Raw genomic sequence first — 15339 nt, 5'->3', positions numbered from 1 at the left:
ACAATGGAAATCAAGGACTGCAGTGTTTTATGTAAAGAAGACTAGTGTGTTCCCCCTGATCTGTAAGTGTTTGCATATGATGCAAGTATGTGTCATTTTGTCAACAGAGTTACATTTTGACAGAGGAATGTTAGGTTTTGACAGCAGAGTTTAGGTTTTGGGAGTGGAGTTTCATTTTGGCACAGATGTGTATGGTATATTTCCCAGTGTTGTGTCGTGTTTACTTGTGTTTAGAGTTTTGGCACAATGAGCGACGTTTTGCCAAATGTGTTCAAGCAACGAGCAAAAACTGTAAGCAATCAGAAAAAACTGTAAAAACAGAGATGCAGTGAGCAATAACTGGTTTCAATATTTTAATGCAAACATAACAAATCCTGTTTAGAAAACAGCAACCGAGTGTGTACAGCATCTTAAATAGCTAATTAAAAAAGAACAACAAAAGCAGCAGAACAATGAAAAGCAACAGTTAAAAAAATTAATGGATGAACTGAGACAAAAAAACCCTCATATTTTCTAACTGACATCATGACCAACATGCTCATGTTTCTTAAAGATTATACTGCACAAGTATTCAAAATGATGTGACAACCGTTTGCCATATGTACAAGACAGCTTCACAAGTACGAGTAGTCAGACTTGGTGACTTGACCCTGACGGTTAGCTACAAGAATTTAAGTTACAACTTTTATTCCTCTTAACTCTCTTTATAAAAACGATTTGCAAACTAGTACTTAGCATTTCTCCTGTCTCTTTTTCCCAGCCTCTTGCTTAACAAGAACTCTTGGCACTCGCAGCTTGTAATCAGTGCAGGGCAATTTTTTTATACACCTGAACTGTAATTTTGTAAATTGAAAGACACTGAGGTAAAGTAATTCGATACATGTCTTTTATTTTAACACTGCAAACTGATTACCACACGGAACACAAATATTACCAGGTTTTATAATCTCCATTATTATACACGTAATCCACATGCAGCACCAGGAATATGAAAAACATGGGAATGACATTACTCTCCAAATCAACAGAAAGAGAATTATTAACGTATGCATATTGTATACTGAAGTAACAAATAGTTTAATTGATCCAAACACAACTGTGTAAGTATGTGTAACACAACGAATAATAATTGACTTCTGCTGGACTGCTGATCATAGCTTCAGGGAGTTGACCTCTATGATCTGCTGCAGGATGTTGTCTACATCATTGGTGTCCAGGCTGATGCCGGCCAGGTCCAGCTGGGGCAGGAGTGCCGTGAGAAGCACTACCACGTTGTGGCGGATGTCATGCAGATTCTCTTGCACAGACCTGAGCGTACAACAGATTTGTCACTACAGCAAGAAACCCAAACAGCTCACATTTCACTTCTTGTTCCAAGAAAATTTTTTCTGGGAGAACTGAGCTTTTGTATCGTGTATGAATAGGTGTAAAAGGCTACAAGTGAGATGTTTACGAGGTGTTCCTTTATCATTTTGTTAAAACCTGTTAAAACCTATCAAGTTGATGTGAAATAAATCACAGTCTTGACTGATACTCGATCGATTTATCTACACGTACTTTGTGCAGATGAAGATAAATATAAATTAAGCATTAGGCATTCAAATTAGAACAATATCAATATATAGCTTGGGATCCCTGTCTACACAGCTGCATGTGGATGTCTGTATAACGCACTCACCTGTTGTCTTCACGGGCCTCAGTGTCACTGAGTCTTGTTCTCGTCTGGCTGTCAGTCTTTTCCTTCCTGGCTCTGCTCAGTTCAGGCTGGTTGTTGGACTCACTCACAGCTTTTAACCCGTGAAGTTCTGCAGCCTGAATCAGGCCAGAGGATGAAGTAGAGCACTGATAGACAGCAGGAGATAATCAAAGTTTTCATTTAGATTTCATTTAAATCAGATTTAACAGGTTTAAAATAAATCACATTACACTGCAGTATTTATCATTCTTCTTAATAATTCACTATTTTGTGCTTGATTTGTTCGTATGATTACAAAACACTCAACTACTTATTAAGATGATCAAACCTTATACTTGGGATTACCTTAGATTAATATATTTTAGTAGCTAAATTCAGCTCTGCAAGTCAAATCAAATTTCACTTTTTTTTAATTTAAAGCTCCAATCACAAAGAAGTCACTTCAAGGTGCTTAATATTGTAAGGTAAAAAGACCCTACAACATCAGAAAAAATGACGTCATCATACGATGCTCTATGAGCAAGGGCTTGGCGACAGTGCCAAGGGCAAAACTCCCCTTTAACAGGAAGAAAGCTCCTGCAGAATCAGGCTCAGGAAGCTATCCGCTGTGACCGGATGGTAGTGAGAGGAAAGAAAAGGGAGACGAGAGAGAGAGACGGGACAAAAGGAAACTATGGAAGAGAGAGAGCCAGAGTTTAATAACTGCTAATGATTAAATAAAGCAGTGGGGTGTGAAAAGATATCACCTAGAAACTCTATATTGTTGAAAATATATGCTTTAAATCAATGTATATAGGCCACTTTAACCATGTCCTTCAAGTGTTTAATAACTACTAAAGTAAATATCAAAAGAGGCTCATTACAAGAAGGAATGATGAGAATCAAAAGAAAATCATGATAGGATAAATGTGACTACATTAAACTTTAGTCTAACCAACATTTAAATAAACTAAAAAGGCAAAAATGGTTCTAAATGGTTTCTGACCTCAGCCATGTCCGTCTGACAGCCGACCTCTTTGCGTCCCGATGGTTTCTCCAGCGTCTGCGTTGGACTTTTTTCGTCGCAGTCATCATTTGTCATCGTTCCTTGAGTTGTCTTTGTGATTTCCAGACCTAGAAGGCTGCGGAGCTTCTCAGCCTCTTTCTCCAACCCAACCAGCCTCTGCATTTTAGCCTCCCGGTTAAGCCCTTCCGTGGGCAGCACCCTGCTCTGCTGCCCTTCTGTTCGGCTCAGCGGGGGCACTTTCACAGTCTGTGTGGAGGGGAGTGAGTGCTGCCACGTGTTGCCGGTGTGGGTTTGCGGTGGGTTTGTGTCTGAGTTCTCTACCCGGCTGCTGGCGTCCTTTTTGTTTTTTTCTGGGGATAATGTCTTGACTATATCACTTTGTTTCCCAGAATGCAACTCCTTATCCGTAACTGCTGAATCGGACTGGTGAAGCTTCCAAAGGTACCGCTTCTTTTTAACAACGCACAATATTGAATCTGACATCCTTTTGGGGTTACAAAAAAGGAGGGTTAATCGGTTAATACAAGGTATTAAACACTGATATATCTATCTATACACACACACACACACACACACACACACACACACACACACACACACACACACACACACACATATATATATATATATATATATAAATTAACTACTACACTATATCCAACCATTATCTAAAGCACAAGTTTGCATCAATACACTTGGATTAGACTGGAATTAGATTCTCTTTTTTATTTTATTCAATCTTTCCCCACCTTAAAGTTTCTAAGTGCTCCTCCTCTTCTGTCTCCATGTCTGCGTTTTCCGTTTTGTCGCTCTCTTCATCCTGAAGCCTCTTGTCACTTATCTCATTTTCCTTGGGCGACGCTCCTTTTGCAATTTCATTCTTCTTTTTAGTGACCGTGTCTCTTCCAGCGGCCTCCTCCTGCGTTTGCGTGTCCGTGTCCGACTGTGACTCCGCATCGTCATTCGCGAAAGTGTCATTTAGATCTGTGAGTTCATCTGCGTTTTCCACTTTGGTGGGCTTAGATGAACTCCGTAAGACTATTTGATGTTTAGACACTTGTTCCTCTACCTCAGACACCTGCAATGAAAACAGCAGAACGCACCTGTGAGATACAGTACGGGACCTTTACTGTTGGTGAGAAAAACACAACAAAGATAAGAAAAAAACAAATTTACATACCTCTAATGATTTTCGCTTTGTGCCTCTGGAGTACTCTCTGCAAGATAAAAACACGGATAATCACGTTATGCTCTGGTTTATCGTCAGTAAATATAATTGTCTCTGCTGGAGCTAACTAACTAACTGAACCTATGAAGGCTATTCGGGGATTGCGCACACAAGTTATTCTGCTTAGTAAATCTGAGCCCTAATCAGACATGATGAATCAAGTTGTCTGTAAGACTTCGCTGTTATTTGTTGATTTAAGGATTATTTGTGTGACTCCTGCGGGCACTGGATTTTCTGAATACGATGCCGTGCAACGGTGATTAAAACTAAACGTAAAACAATATCTTGGGCAGCTTTGTGTGCATAGTGGTGGTTTTAAATAGGCTTTGGGCTGGAAACCATCAGTATCTGGTAACGCTGGGGTATACCCTCGACTGGTTGTCAGTCTGCAGGGCTAACGCAGAGACCCGAACAACCATTCACACCTACAGCCAATTTAGAATCAACTTAGCAAAGAATATCTTTGGACTGTGGGAGGAAGTTTGAGTAACCGTGCACCAAAAAAAAACCATGTTAACTTTCCAGAGTAATGCTATAAGTAAATGCCACACAAATACCCAGGGCTGTAAAACAATCAGAGTTTCTTGGTGTAAGTTCAACAGAATATTTCTCAGTTATTTAGTTATAAAACAAAAATTATGCTGCAACAAGCAAGTCATCGGGAAAGTGTTTACTAAATTCATTAAGGAACTAAGCAGTAGGGTTGTTTTTGTCACAGACCATCAGGTTTCTTTTTGTTACATAAGTAGTCGCCCCTGTCATCCATTAGGAAGATTTCAGGTTCAAGTCACATCCATCTTTTACATACAGTCTATGGGAAGACCACAGTCACTTTAGTCTGTGCATCACTCACTAACTGCTGTCAGTGAGCGGTTTATAACCTTGTGGTTTATCTTAGTACATTTGTATTTAACAGATTTCTGTCAAAAGTTGCCAAATTTAAGCAAATTAGATGTTACCCTTTCTGCTGACGTCTGCTTAAGTGTCTAAATAACAGACCTAAAGCGTTTTGTGTACTGATGAGCAACATAGAACCATATTTTAAAGAGCTAATTGATTCTTATCAGTTAGAGGATACCATAAGTAAACTTTTCTCAGACACGCTTAGAGTCACATGGACAACCGCCGGAAATAAGTGCATGAAACCACAAAACGGCATGTGAACCCACAAGAGCAAGCAGGCATGCAGAAAGAGCTGCAGTGCGATATATCCGTCCATGTACGAATTTTCACATACAGTCAAAGTTTCAGAGGGGTAAAGAAATGGGAATTTACAGTTTCTTGTGGCTTTTCTGATAGCTCGGTGTTAACAGCTCCTCGTGTTCTTCTGTTTCCTCTGGTGACGAGCAGCTTCTGTAAAGACAAAGAGACTTGTGCTTACTTTCAATTCAGTCAGCAGTGGCTTTGGCGAAAATTGAAAATGACGTTTTGCATCATACAAGCCATTAGAAATATCTGTCTTTTTTAAGAAAAGCAGTGAAATAAAAAGTAAACAAGGGAGAAAATGAATGCAAAGGACACGCAGGGCTCAGAAAGGGCTCGTGCTCGATCAATTAACGCTAAAATATGACCATGCAGAGTTAAACGATTAAAGACAGACTAAAAAAAAGGAAATGGTGACTACTGATGCTGAAGAGGCTAAAATATCTTGACCTCTAGTCCACAGAATAGCTCAAGAGAAAAAATATAGGTCTGCCTGCCTGCTAAAATTCAGTGTCTCCACTCTGTGCTCTGACTTCATTAAGATAATACTAAAATTTGAAGTCTTAATTTTAGCAAGATTAGAACATGCTTGTTAAGTTACCTGGTAGCTGATTAGCTTCACTTGATAAAATGACGAGTATATCAGAGGAAGAGCTGAGGTTCAGCTATCAATTTTGTCTCTAGAATGGTGTTCATTGGTGGCATTGTGATGTGAAGTGAGAGCAGGTGGAAGCGAGCCTGGAATGGTGGAGGTATGCTCTGAGGGAGGGGGAATGAAAGCCAGCAGAAGCGACAAAATGTGTGTGAATGAGAGGGAGACAAGTGGAAAGGCGAACACACACAAGCGAGGGGAAGAAGAGAGTGCAGCCAGGGTGGAGTGACTGAAAACAAATGCCAGAGGTGATTCGAGACAGAAGAATAGCATCTAGAGCGAGCATTGTAAATGATCAGAATGGGCCAAATTAGAAATGAATATATCAGCTCAAGATGAGCAGCTTGGAGAGACAAAGTTAGTCTACGTCCACATTAGCCTGGAGAAATTTCAAAACAGCGTTTTCCGCGTCCACACTATCGTTTTCAGAGAGTTGTGTGTCCACATTGAAATGACCGAAAACGGCCGCATGTGCATGCGTGAAATGCGAGACGATTGGCCTGCCTCATTTCTGTCTGCCGTTTATTTACTTTCCGGCTTTACCGAGTTTTTTAAATAGACTAATAATGAGGTGGAGTTGTTGCTGCGAGCAACACAAAAGTACAAAGTTGCAAAAGCGAGTGAGAATTAAAGAATTTGAAGAAAAGCTATCTGGAACATGTACAGACTGATATTAATCTTTAGCGTGACAGAGGAGGATGTTAGGAGTTAGGGTTATGTGGAAGCTGATGCTGCTGTGGTGGCCCAGCAATGGAGCAGCCGAAAGAAGAATAGACTGATAAATGCTGCCTGACACAAATAATTAGGTTTTCCAGCAGTGTAATGTTGCTCCTGAAAATAGTGTTGTTGAACATGATTCAGCTTTTGCATTCATTGTGTAATTGTGCTTCTTACTCAAGTCAGTGGTGCAGTTAAAATCACGAGAAATAATATGAAATACCCACCTGTAACGTGAATTTGGGTTCTGGCTGCAGGTCCAGCTCTCAGGAGCAATTCTGTAAAAGCCGTCAGGGATGCTTCGCCACTTGAGACACTCTTCACACTGTAACCACATGGGACCCCTGTAAATACAACAGCTGTCAGTAAGATAAAGTTGGCAATAAAGATATACTTAACTATTTTTATCTCAGTAAGTCTAGACTTGTGCACACAACAGATCTCTTCAAGATCTATCTATCTATCTATCTATCTATCTATCTATCTATCTATCTATCTATCTATCTATCTATCTATCTATCTATCTATCTATCTATCTATCTATCTATCTATCTATCTATCTATAAATAAACTTTTGGCTTAACGGATCATATAGATGATATTTTTATGTTCCTTGTCTCTGTAATTTTACCCCAGAGCCTGAGTCTCACTCCTCTGGTTTAATATAGATATGATATTATGACTTTGATAAATAGCCAAGTTCTAACATGCACTGGCCTGCGGCTGAACTGAACTTTGGAATGAGGATATGTTATTAACACTCCACATTTTGGTCATGAAAAAACCTGAAAACTGTGGGAAACCCTTCCGAGTTGAACAGCACGTTTCCTCAAAACAGTGTGCGGCGATGTGGAACAGAGGGGCTTTGAAGTACACTGATCTTATTTGATGGGTGAGTGAGGAGTGTTAGATTATCAGCAGTGACATGTTTGTAAACCACCTGTATAGAAAAGCAGTGCACTAATAATATTGGGCGCCACTGAACGCAGTGTAAGGGTTTATTGAGGTTTTTTTTATTATTTCCTCCTTTGATAGTACTATTTACCATGTGTCTAGCTTTTTGGCATCCGTTACTTTTTTATTCCTCTAGCTGTCTGCTCCACCCTACTTATTTATACTTGTCACCCAACCTTTATTTACCTTTCCTACCTTTCTGAGTTCTACATTTAGACTTTCTGTTTGAACTGCACTTAATACTCGGCACGTATTTAGAGCCAGATGAACTGGATGAGTGTTCACTGTTTGCACTACAGCTATATCAGGTCTGGGTCTATACTCGTTATACCAGTGATGGACTGGCTTTTCTAGTCTTACTGACTCCAAGTGCTCTAGACTACAAGTCAAAACACACCATACAGTACGTTATTCCATACACTTCAAGCCTTCACGTCTCACGTCCATGGCCTGTTTCAAGTCACCAGTTAGCCTAACATGCTATCTTTGGTTTGTCGGAGGAAGTAGCCAGAGGGCACTCACACGAGCACATGAGGAACATGAAAACTCCACACAGGGTTCAAACCAGGAACTTTCTTGTCGTTGGGCGACAGGGTTAACCACTACAACACCACGCAGTTTTGTTTTTTAGAACTAGAAATAAAATTTAAAGCTGAATTTTAAAAAAAGGCTTATGCTGTATGTTAGAAATGGCCCAAGGGCACAGCCAGCCTATTGCATAATGACCACTTCAATTGATCTCTGTACAGCTGCAGCAGCCTTTGTGTGAGAACAGCAACAATGAATACCACCTGATGATACAAAGCAATGACGGACATGCAAGAGAACACTGAGGCCTCACCCCTCATAATGGCAACATCACTGAGTATAAAACACCTTAGTTAGCCAACAGACTCCACATTAATAGGCCTATAAAACTTTGTAATGGCAACTTTAGAAATTATTATTAGTCTACAATAATGTCAGCTTGTAACAGTGTTATAAACAAGCATTTTTTCCTATATATTTATAGCTTGGTAAAATGACAAATAACCATAGCTTAATTATCAGCTTTCATACTGTAAACCTGTATTCAGAGCCTCAACATATAATGTTTATGCAATGTATTATTTGTTTATAATTTGTAATATGAAAGCATCACACATAACTTACAATAAAGTATTAACATTCTAATAATGCAGCAAATTTAACAGCAACTATTTCCACTGTCTGACCTCACTGTTTTTCAAAATCTGGCCCTGACTTCATCTGTGTAAAAAAAACAAAACAGTTAACACTTACTCATCGACATCCTCCTGGACCTCCTTCTCATTTTTGTCTAGAGCCTGAAACTCTCGCTCTCTGGCCTTCTTCTCTGTCACCTCCTTCCAGTAGTCGTTGAGTTTTAGGCCCAAAGCTCCGAGGGTCAGTCTTGGGAGTAAAAAGAGGAAACAACTGTAAATGTGTTTAAAATAAGACAATGACAGAAAAAGAAATTAACTGAAGATTACATGATCAAATTACCGCCTTCGCTCTTAACTTTGTACATACAGGATGAAACTATTTATTCCAACTCAACAGCTCATATTCACAAACAAAACAATCAAACAAAAAAAGCAACTATCTGATTTATTACTGTTTGTTACCTGTACTCTTTGGTGTACTCAAAGTCTTGCTTGTTATGAGCAGGTTTCAGAAAATTGCACTCAATGACGCCGATGACGCCAATGCCCGCTCTTAGGCCCGAAGTCTGAAGGAAATTTAAGAGTGACATTTATTAAGCAGAGGCAGGTACCCAGGGTAGCCTCACAGTATTTGTAACACACAACATTATTTTACTTTACCTTTAGCTGGCAGCCCACTTTCTCATACGCCTTAATGAGACGATTCTTGTGGTACATCATAATCCCATAGTGATCCTTGTTTTTTGGGTTAAGTCCAAAGGTCACCTTCACTTTGTCTTTCTGACAAAAACCAGTTAAGAAAACTGACAAAGTTTAGAATAATGATGCAATTTTCATATAATTAAAGGGATGTTACTAATGTAATTGTTTTAACAGAAAAACATGGAAAAAATGTAACATTGTTCATGCAATTATTATTAATGACCTTATTATTAATTATAGTAGAGTATAATTCAGAATTTTCATAACTCTTATCCTACCCCTGAGGTCTGGTTTGTTGCATGCATTCATATATTAGATAGGCAAACAGATAAAGTTCAGATTAAAAATTCGGTTTTGTGGGCGCTGAACCGATCCCTGGCACGATAACACAAAACCCCAGTTTCAAAATCTCAGTTCTCTAGAAGACATGAAAAGATTAAAAAAAAAATAATAACTAGATATGAGACCGCATGAACTGCCACTGTGAAGCTTGTTTGGATTTTCCCTTCATGAACATCTGTTAAGCACCAAAAGTGTGTGTGTGTGTGTTTTTTTAAACTTTTTTACCAGACCCCAGTAAAGTAACACAGATGCTTCATCTCCAACAGTCACACGAATCCCACTTCCTGTTTACACTTGAATTTGGCTGTTACACACACACATAGCGTAAGGATACACTGAAGTGGGGTTTGTAGACGTCATGCTCAATGTGTATCAGCCTCTTCGCTACCAGTTTGGCCTGAATCTTCTTCCCCCTCAGTATGATCTGTGTTTTCGGCTTCAGATACAGGATACTGAGGTAGGCCTGTGATAAACATGCAAGCAAATAAAACGGACAAGGTGGAAAAAAAAGAAAGAAAATAAGCGAGGCTTAAAACTGAAAACTCTAAATATGAAATACTCTTTCGGTTGAAATCCACTCGTGAACGCACATTTTTCACCAGCGGGTTTATTTTTTAATCTTGAAACATGAAAAAAAGATGATTTACAAACAAAAAGTAAATTCTTAGAATTTGCGAATTATCATTTAAAACCTGCAAAAAAAACATTTTTTTAATGAAACTGGGGCAGTGTTACTACAAAACCACAAGGTTGACAGTTTGTCTACAGTAGTGTGGAGGTACTCAGTGTCTGCCAAAAAGTGGAAGACACTCTTACACCCAGCCCCCAACACACACAGCACTTGTATGGCTAAACCCACACGTAAACCACAACCACTACACCCTGAATTTTTCTCTAACCCTGATCACAACCTTTAACACTAAAATCCTCCTGAACAGGTCCCCAAGCCCTGACAAATATTAATATTATGGACCACAGAGGCTCTAACATAATAACAGATGGTAAAGTGTTTTTTTACCCACTCACCCTGAGACTGTAATGCATGTCTGGGATGTTCTGCTCAGTTCTCAAGGATCCGCTATTCTTCAGCCCCTTCTTCAACTCTTCGATCTGAATCTCAGGCAAACGAATGTCATTCGGATTGGTCTCAAAGTCGAGCTCCATCTTACCGTCTTTAGCTCTTCGGGATAGCACGAAAGAAAGCAGCTGTTAGAACATGTAATTGTGTTTCACTGCACACGCTGTAATGGCTGTCTAGAAAGCTCCACAGATGGCTTTGCAAGACATTTCATTAATTGGGAACGATTTGCAACACAAAGTCACTGTATGGCTTTACCTCCTGTGTCTAATTACTAGGATTTGAATCACAGGGCAATACTTGAAATGCTGGATGGTTATACTCATTGTGGTGATCATCTCTCTCTCCAGCATGAAGAGGAAGTGAAATAGGAGGTATGAGAAACCTGACCTGGTTCTTTTTACCACTTTACAAGAACCTGACTTCAGTCGACCATTTCTCTCTAAGAAATTTAGTTGAAGAAGGAAAAGAGAAAATTCAAAACTTCAATTAAGGAGGTTCTCTGTTCTCCATTTGAATGTGGGTCACTTTGCATAGATTTGCCTAGAACCATGCTTATACAAATACTACATATGTGTTTTTGTACCCACTTGCCTCCCTCTGATACTGACTGTGCTTGCACACTCCTCAGTGTCATGTGGTATTTTCAACCAATGGTCACAACACGCCAACTTGGAAACTCTAACCGAGATGTTTTGACTTGACTGACACTAAAGAAACAGTGTAATAAGGTCTGCGCTAATCTGCTTTGTTGTACAGAGTTCGACAAAATGACTGACATCATGACAGTTATCTAACAAGATTACAGATTTCACACATTTGGCTTCGTCAAACTGCTAGTGGTGGAAGGGAGATGTTTGTCGTGTGGAACACTCTTATCTTATCATGTTTCAACTTTAATGTAACACGAACATGTGATTCTGACCTGCGGATGTTCCAGATTAATATCTTGGTGCCTTTTTTGGAGGGAATTGAGTCAAAATGTGAATGTATCTGCTCCAGGGATTTGACGATCGAGTGGTCGAGGACGGCCGTCAGACTGGCCTGTGAATCCTCGGTCACAACTAATAACTGTAACACCGAATTAAGGTCAGAACATAAGGGAGCATGTATGGTAATAAACACATATACATAATATATTTGTTTCCTGTTATCTGCCTTAAACTTGGCCTGCCTATTTTAATTCATGTCACCCCTTGCCCACCGCCCCCACCCACACACCCTGTGCCATTCAAATGATCTCATCAGTTCTCACACTAAAAAAATCAGGAAGTCATACTGATGTAGAACGTCTACGCATCAGCAAATTCACAAAGTAAACCTAATATTGTATCCTAATATTTCCCAGTCCCTTTGTGAAGGATATTGGTTTGCTGGTTGAAAGGGACAATGGGGACGATGACAGCCTGGGCTTTAATGCTTTCCAGGTAGGTCTGCGACAGCATCCCCACAGTCTGACAGCCGCCGTTCTTGGTGAAGATGAGCGCGTCACGCCCCAAGCGCATGGAGCCCGACTTAAAGCCGTTCCCGTAAACCCCGATGGCCTGCTGACTGGCCCTACCCGAGCCCTTCTCTGTAAAACCAAAGCTGGACACAAAAGCGAGCAAGTGTTAATTATCGAACACTGAGAAGCAAGCTGAGAAGACAAAACTAGCCTAATGTGTGAATGTGACACAAAGCGGCACATGTGAGGCCACAGTTGGAAACTGCGCGTGTGTGTCTGTGGGTTAAATGCAGAAAAGAGGAACACAATCGGTATGCAGCACTACTGTGTCTTTCTATGTTTCTTTTTTTCCTTGTGTGTGAACTTCACACGTGTCTCACCTGAGCATCTTGTGCAGTTTGTTGGGGGTCATGCCGCTGCCATTATCGATGAAAGACAGACAGAGGTGATCCGTTTCATGAACTACATCTATCCAGAACTGTTTAGCGGACACACCGGGGTCTGAGGCATTGTCTAGAAGACGACAGGCAGAAAATTGGAAATAAGAAAAACAAGAGAAGCACATGGGATGGCTAGTTCCTTATATTTCTTTACAACGTGAACTTCCTGCAGGCATAGTCAAAGTGATACTGCACATTATAGATGAGGAGACTCATGCTGCAGGAACAAATCATTAGATCTACAACTCCACTGCTGATCTCTGGATGCTACTGCTATGTGCTGTAATCTATACTTCAATGTGGGGCACAGCCACTAATTGCATCACACCATGATCAACAAACATCGAACATACGGAGTTTGGGACTTTCTGCAGGGTTATTGCGAATCACTGCGAGCTTATTCCAAGAAGCACGTGGCTCCCTTTGTTGTTTCTAAAGTTTAGCCTGTACTTTCACGTGGGACAGTGGTGCGAATGCATTTCTACAGCGCACTCCCTTCGCTGTTCCGGTTTTTAAAAAAGCCTCAGCAGCCAACAGACGGTCAGCACGTCTGAACCAATGAGAGCGCACAGAGTGGAGGAATGGCAATGTTGACAGCCCAGACACGAACCATTTATGTCACATAAAGGCGCAAATAAGCTACTGCTGCATATTTACCAATAAGTTTTATATGTATTTTGTCAAAAATAATCCAAACTGATTCTGTTAATGCTCACGAGAAGTAAGAGTACCGACACTGCAGAAAACCTCACTGCAGTTGAGCAGTTACTAATATCTCAGCACTATGATTTCAAACTGCAGAGCGTTAAAGGAACGAGCTCCTCTATCCTTACTTTACGAAGGGATTATTACCACAACACAGCGTCTGCAGCTGCCAGCACACGTCTTTAGGCGTGTGAGCGCAAACTCGTGAAAGAGGAAGTCCGTTCGGTCCATTTTTGCACCAACACAAATGTCTGCTCAACACGCCAACTTTGTGCGCGACAGCGGAAGAGCGGTGCGAAAGAAACCACGAAAAGCTGCAGCAACAGGTGCAGGGGACTGTGCAGCGTTTCTGTATTATGCCTGAAATTTCTTATTGCCTACCTATTAATTCTGCCACAGCGCTGAAAGGCCAGGTATGACTCGTGGAGTTGCTGTTCAGGAAGGAAGGACTCATCTGGAAATGAAAAAAAGAATTTAAAAAAACAAGTTAAACTTTCACTTGCTCTTTTTTGTGAGCCGCTGTAGCGAACGTTTTCTAAAGTGTCGAAACAAATGCGAATCCTCTACAGCAAATATCTGAAATACTTACAGAACTCAGGCGAATCCCATGCTCACTTAACCTCGCCATGTTTTTCGTCTGAATATTTTGCTTCTCGTCGTGTGAGCTCTCCGTGCGCAGGTACGTAGCCATACAGAGCAGTGGGCGCGTCCTCGGGGCCTGTGTCAAAGGAAGTCAGCCGAAGTCGCGCTTCGAGCAGTCTGAAAGAGACACAGCTGAGGTATTTCTTTCTGCAGATCTTATGTTAATATGACGTTTTACCAAGTTCTTGCATTTATTACCAAGTTGATTTATTGTTACTTTGTTATAACGCGTGTTTGAAATGGGCTGGTTTTTTTTTCATTCAAAAATTATAATAATTCAGTTGCAGAATCAGCTAAATGCTTACAGTAAATGGCCGTTGTGTTAGGCACACCTCCTTAACTATCATTAAAAGAGATCTGACATGCTGAAGGTTCAAATCTGGCATCAAAATAGGGAAGAGACGTGATATAAGTGACTTTGAATGTAGCTTGGTGCCATATGGGCTGGTCTGAATATCTGAGGTTGTACTGAGAATTTCCCATACAACTTTCTCTTTACTGAACGTTTACTGAATGGTCTGAAAAGGGGAAAAAAAAATCTGTGTTCAGCAATTCTCTGCTACTCACAGCGGTTCAAGTGTCTTGTTGATGCCAGAGGAGAGTGGCCGTGCTGACCGGAAGGCACAATCCAGACAATCCAAATAATCACTTGTTACAACAAAGGTATGAAGAAGAGCACATGGAACCTTAAAGGAGATCGACTGCAGCAGCAGAAGACCACACCGGGTGCCGCTCCTGTCAGCTAAGTGCAGCGCAGTGGTTTGCTGATACTAACAGGAAACGGAAGCTGCAGTTCACACCTGCTCACCAGAATTGGACAACGGAAGATTGGAAAAACATTGACCTGTCTGGTGAGTCTCGATTTGTGCTGCAACGTTCAGTAGTTATTTGGTGTAAGCTATGTGAAAGCATGAATCCGTGCTGTATCCTGTCAATGTTTCAGATTGGTGGAGGTGGTGTAATAGTGTGAGGGATATTTTTTGGTACACTCTGGCCTCATTATTACTACTTTAGCTAGTTTAGTTGTTCAAAACACCACATCCTACCTGAGAATTGGTGCTGACTATGTCCATCCCTTTATGACCACAGCGTATCCATCTTCTGATGGCTGCTTCCAACAGGATAACGCGCCATGTTACAAAGCTCAAATCATCTCAAACTGGTTTCTTGAACACAGGTTTGTCGTTACCCATGGGTATTCGGGGCTCTACTTCCAGATGTTTTTTCAGTACCCTCTGATCTCCCGGCTGAATGAAATGTTTATTAGAGGAAACCTGTATTTAGGTATGTGTTTGCCACAATTTATCTGGGGCGAAGCCCCACTCCCATCTCTGTCCGACCAATCACAGCAGAGCATTCCTCCTTTA

At 40.7% G+C, this 15339-nt stretch overlaps 1 protein-coding gene across 1 annotated transcript; it reads right to left on the bottom strand.

The window, feature by feature from the left end:
- Positions 1 to 872: 872 nt before the first annotated feature.
- zgc:152774 (MORC family CW-type zinc finger protein 3) lies at positions 873 to 14029 on the bottom strand. The gene is made up of 17 exons (XM_014412536.3): positions 13920 to 14029; positions 13712 to 13784; positions 12566 to 12698; positions 12108 to 12328; positions 11667 to 11814; positions 10690 to 10843; positions 9998 to 10126; positions 9280 to 9399; positions 9082 to 9185; positions 8738 to 8866; positions 6730 to 6846; positions 5206 to 5283; positions 3883 to 3919; positions 3452 to 3780; positions 2682 to 3186; positions 1679 to 1842; positions 873 to 1308 (listed from the first exon to the last, which is right to left on the bottom strand). Exons 1-17 carry the CDS (start codon positions 14019 to 14021, stop codon positions 1152 to 1154), a joined length of 2700 nt encoding a protein of 899 aa, XP_014268022.2. The 5' UTR covers positions 14022 to 14029; the 3' UTR covers positions 873 to 1151.
- Positions 14030 to 15339: the final 1310 nt, after the last annotated feature.

This window comes from Maylandia zebra, linkage group LG2 (assembly GCF_041146795.1).
Source record: "Maylandia zebra isolate NMK-2024a linkage group LG2, Mzebra_GT3a, whole genome shotgun sequence".
NCBI classification, from domain to species: Eukaryota; Metazoa; Chordata; class Actinopteri; order Cichliformes; family Cichlidae; genus Maylandia; species Maylandia zebra.
This window is presented reverse-complemented; position numbering and strand designations above follow the sequence as displayed.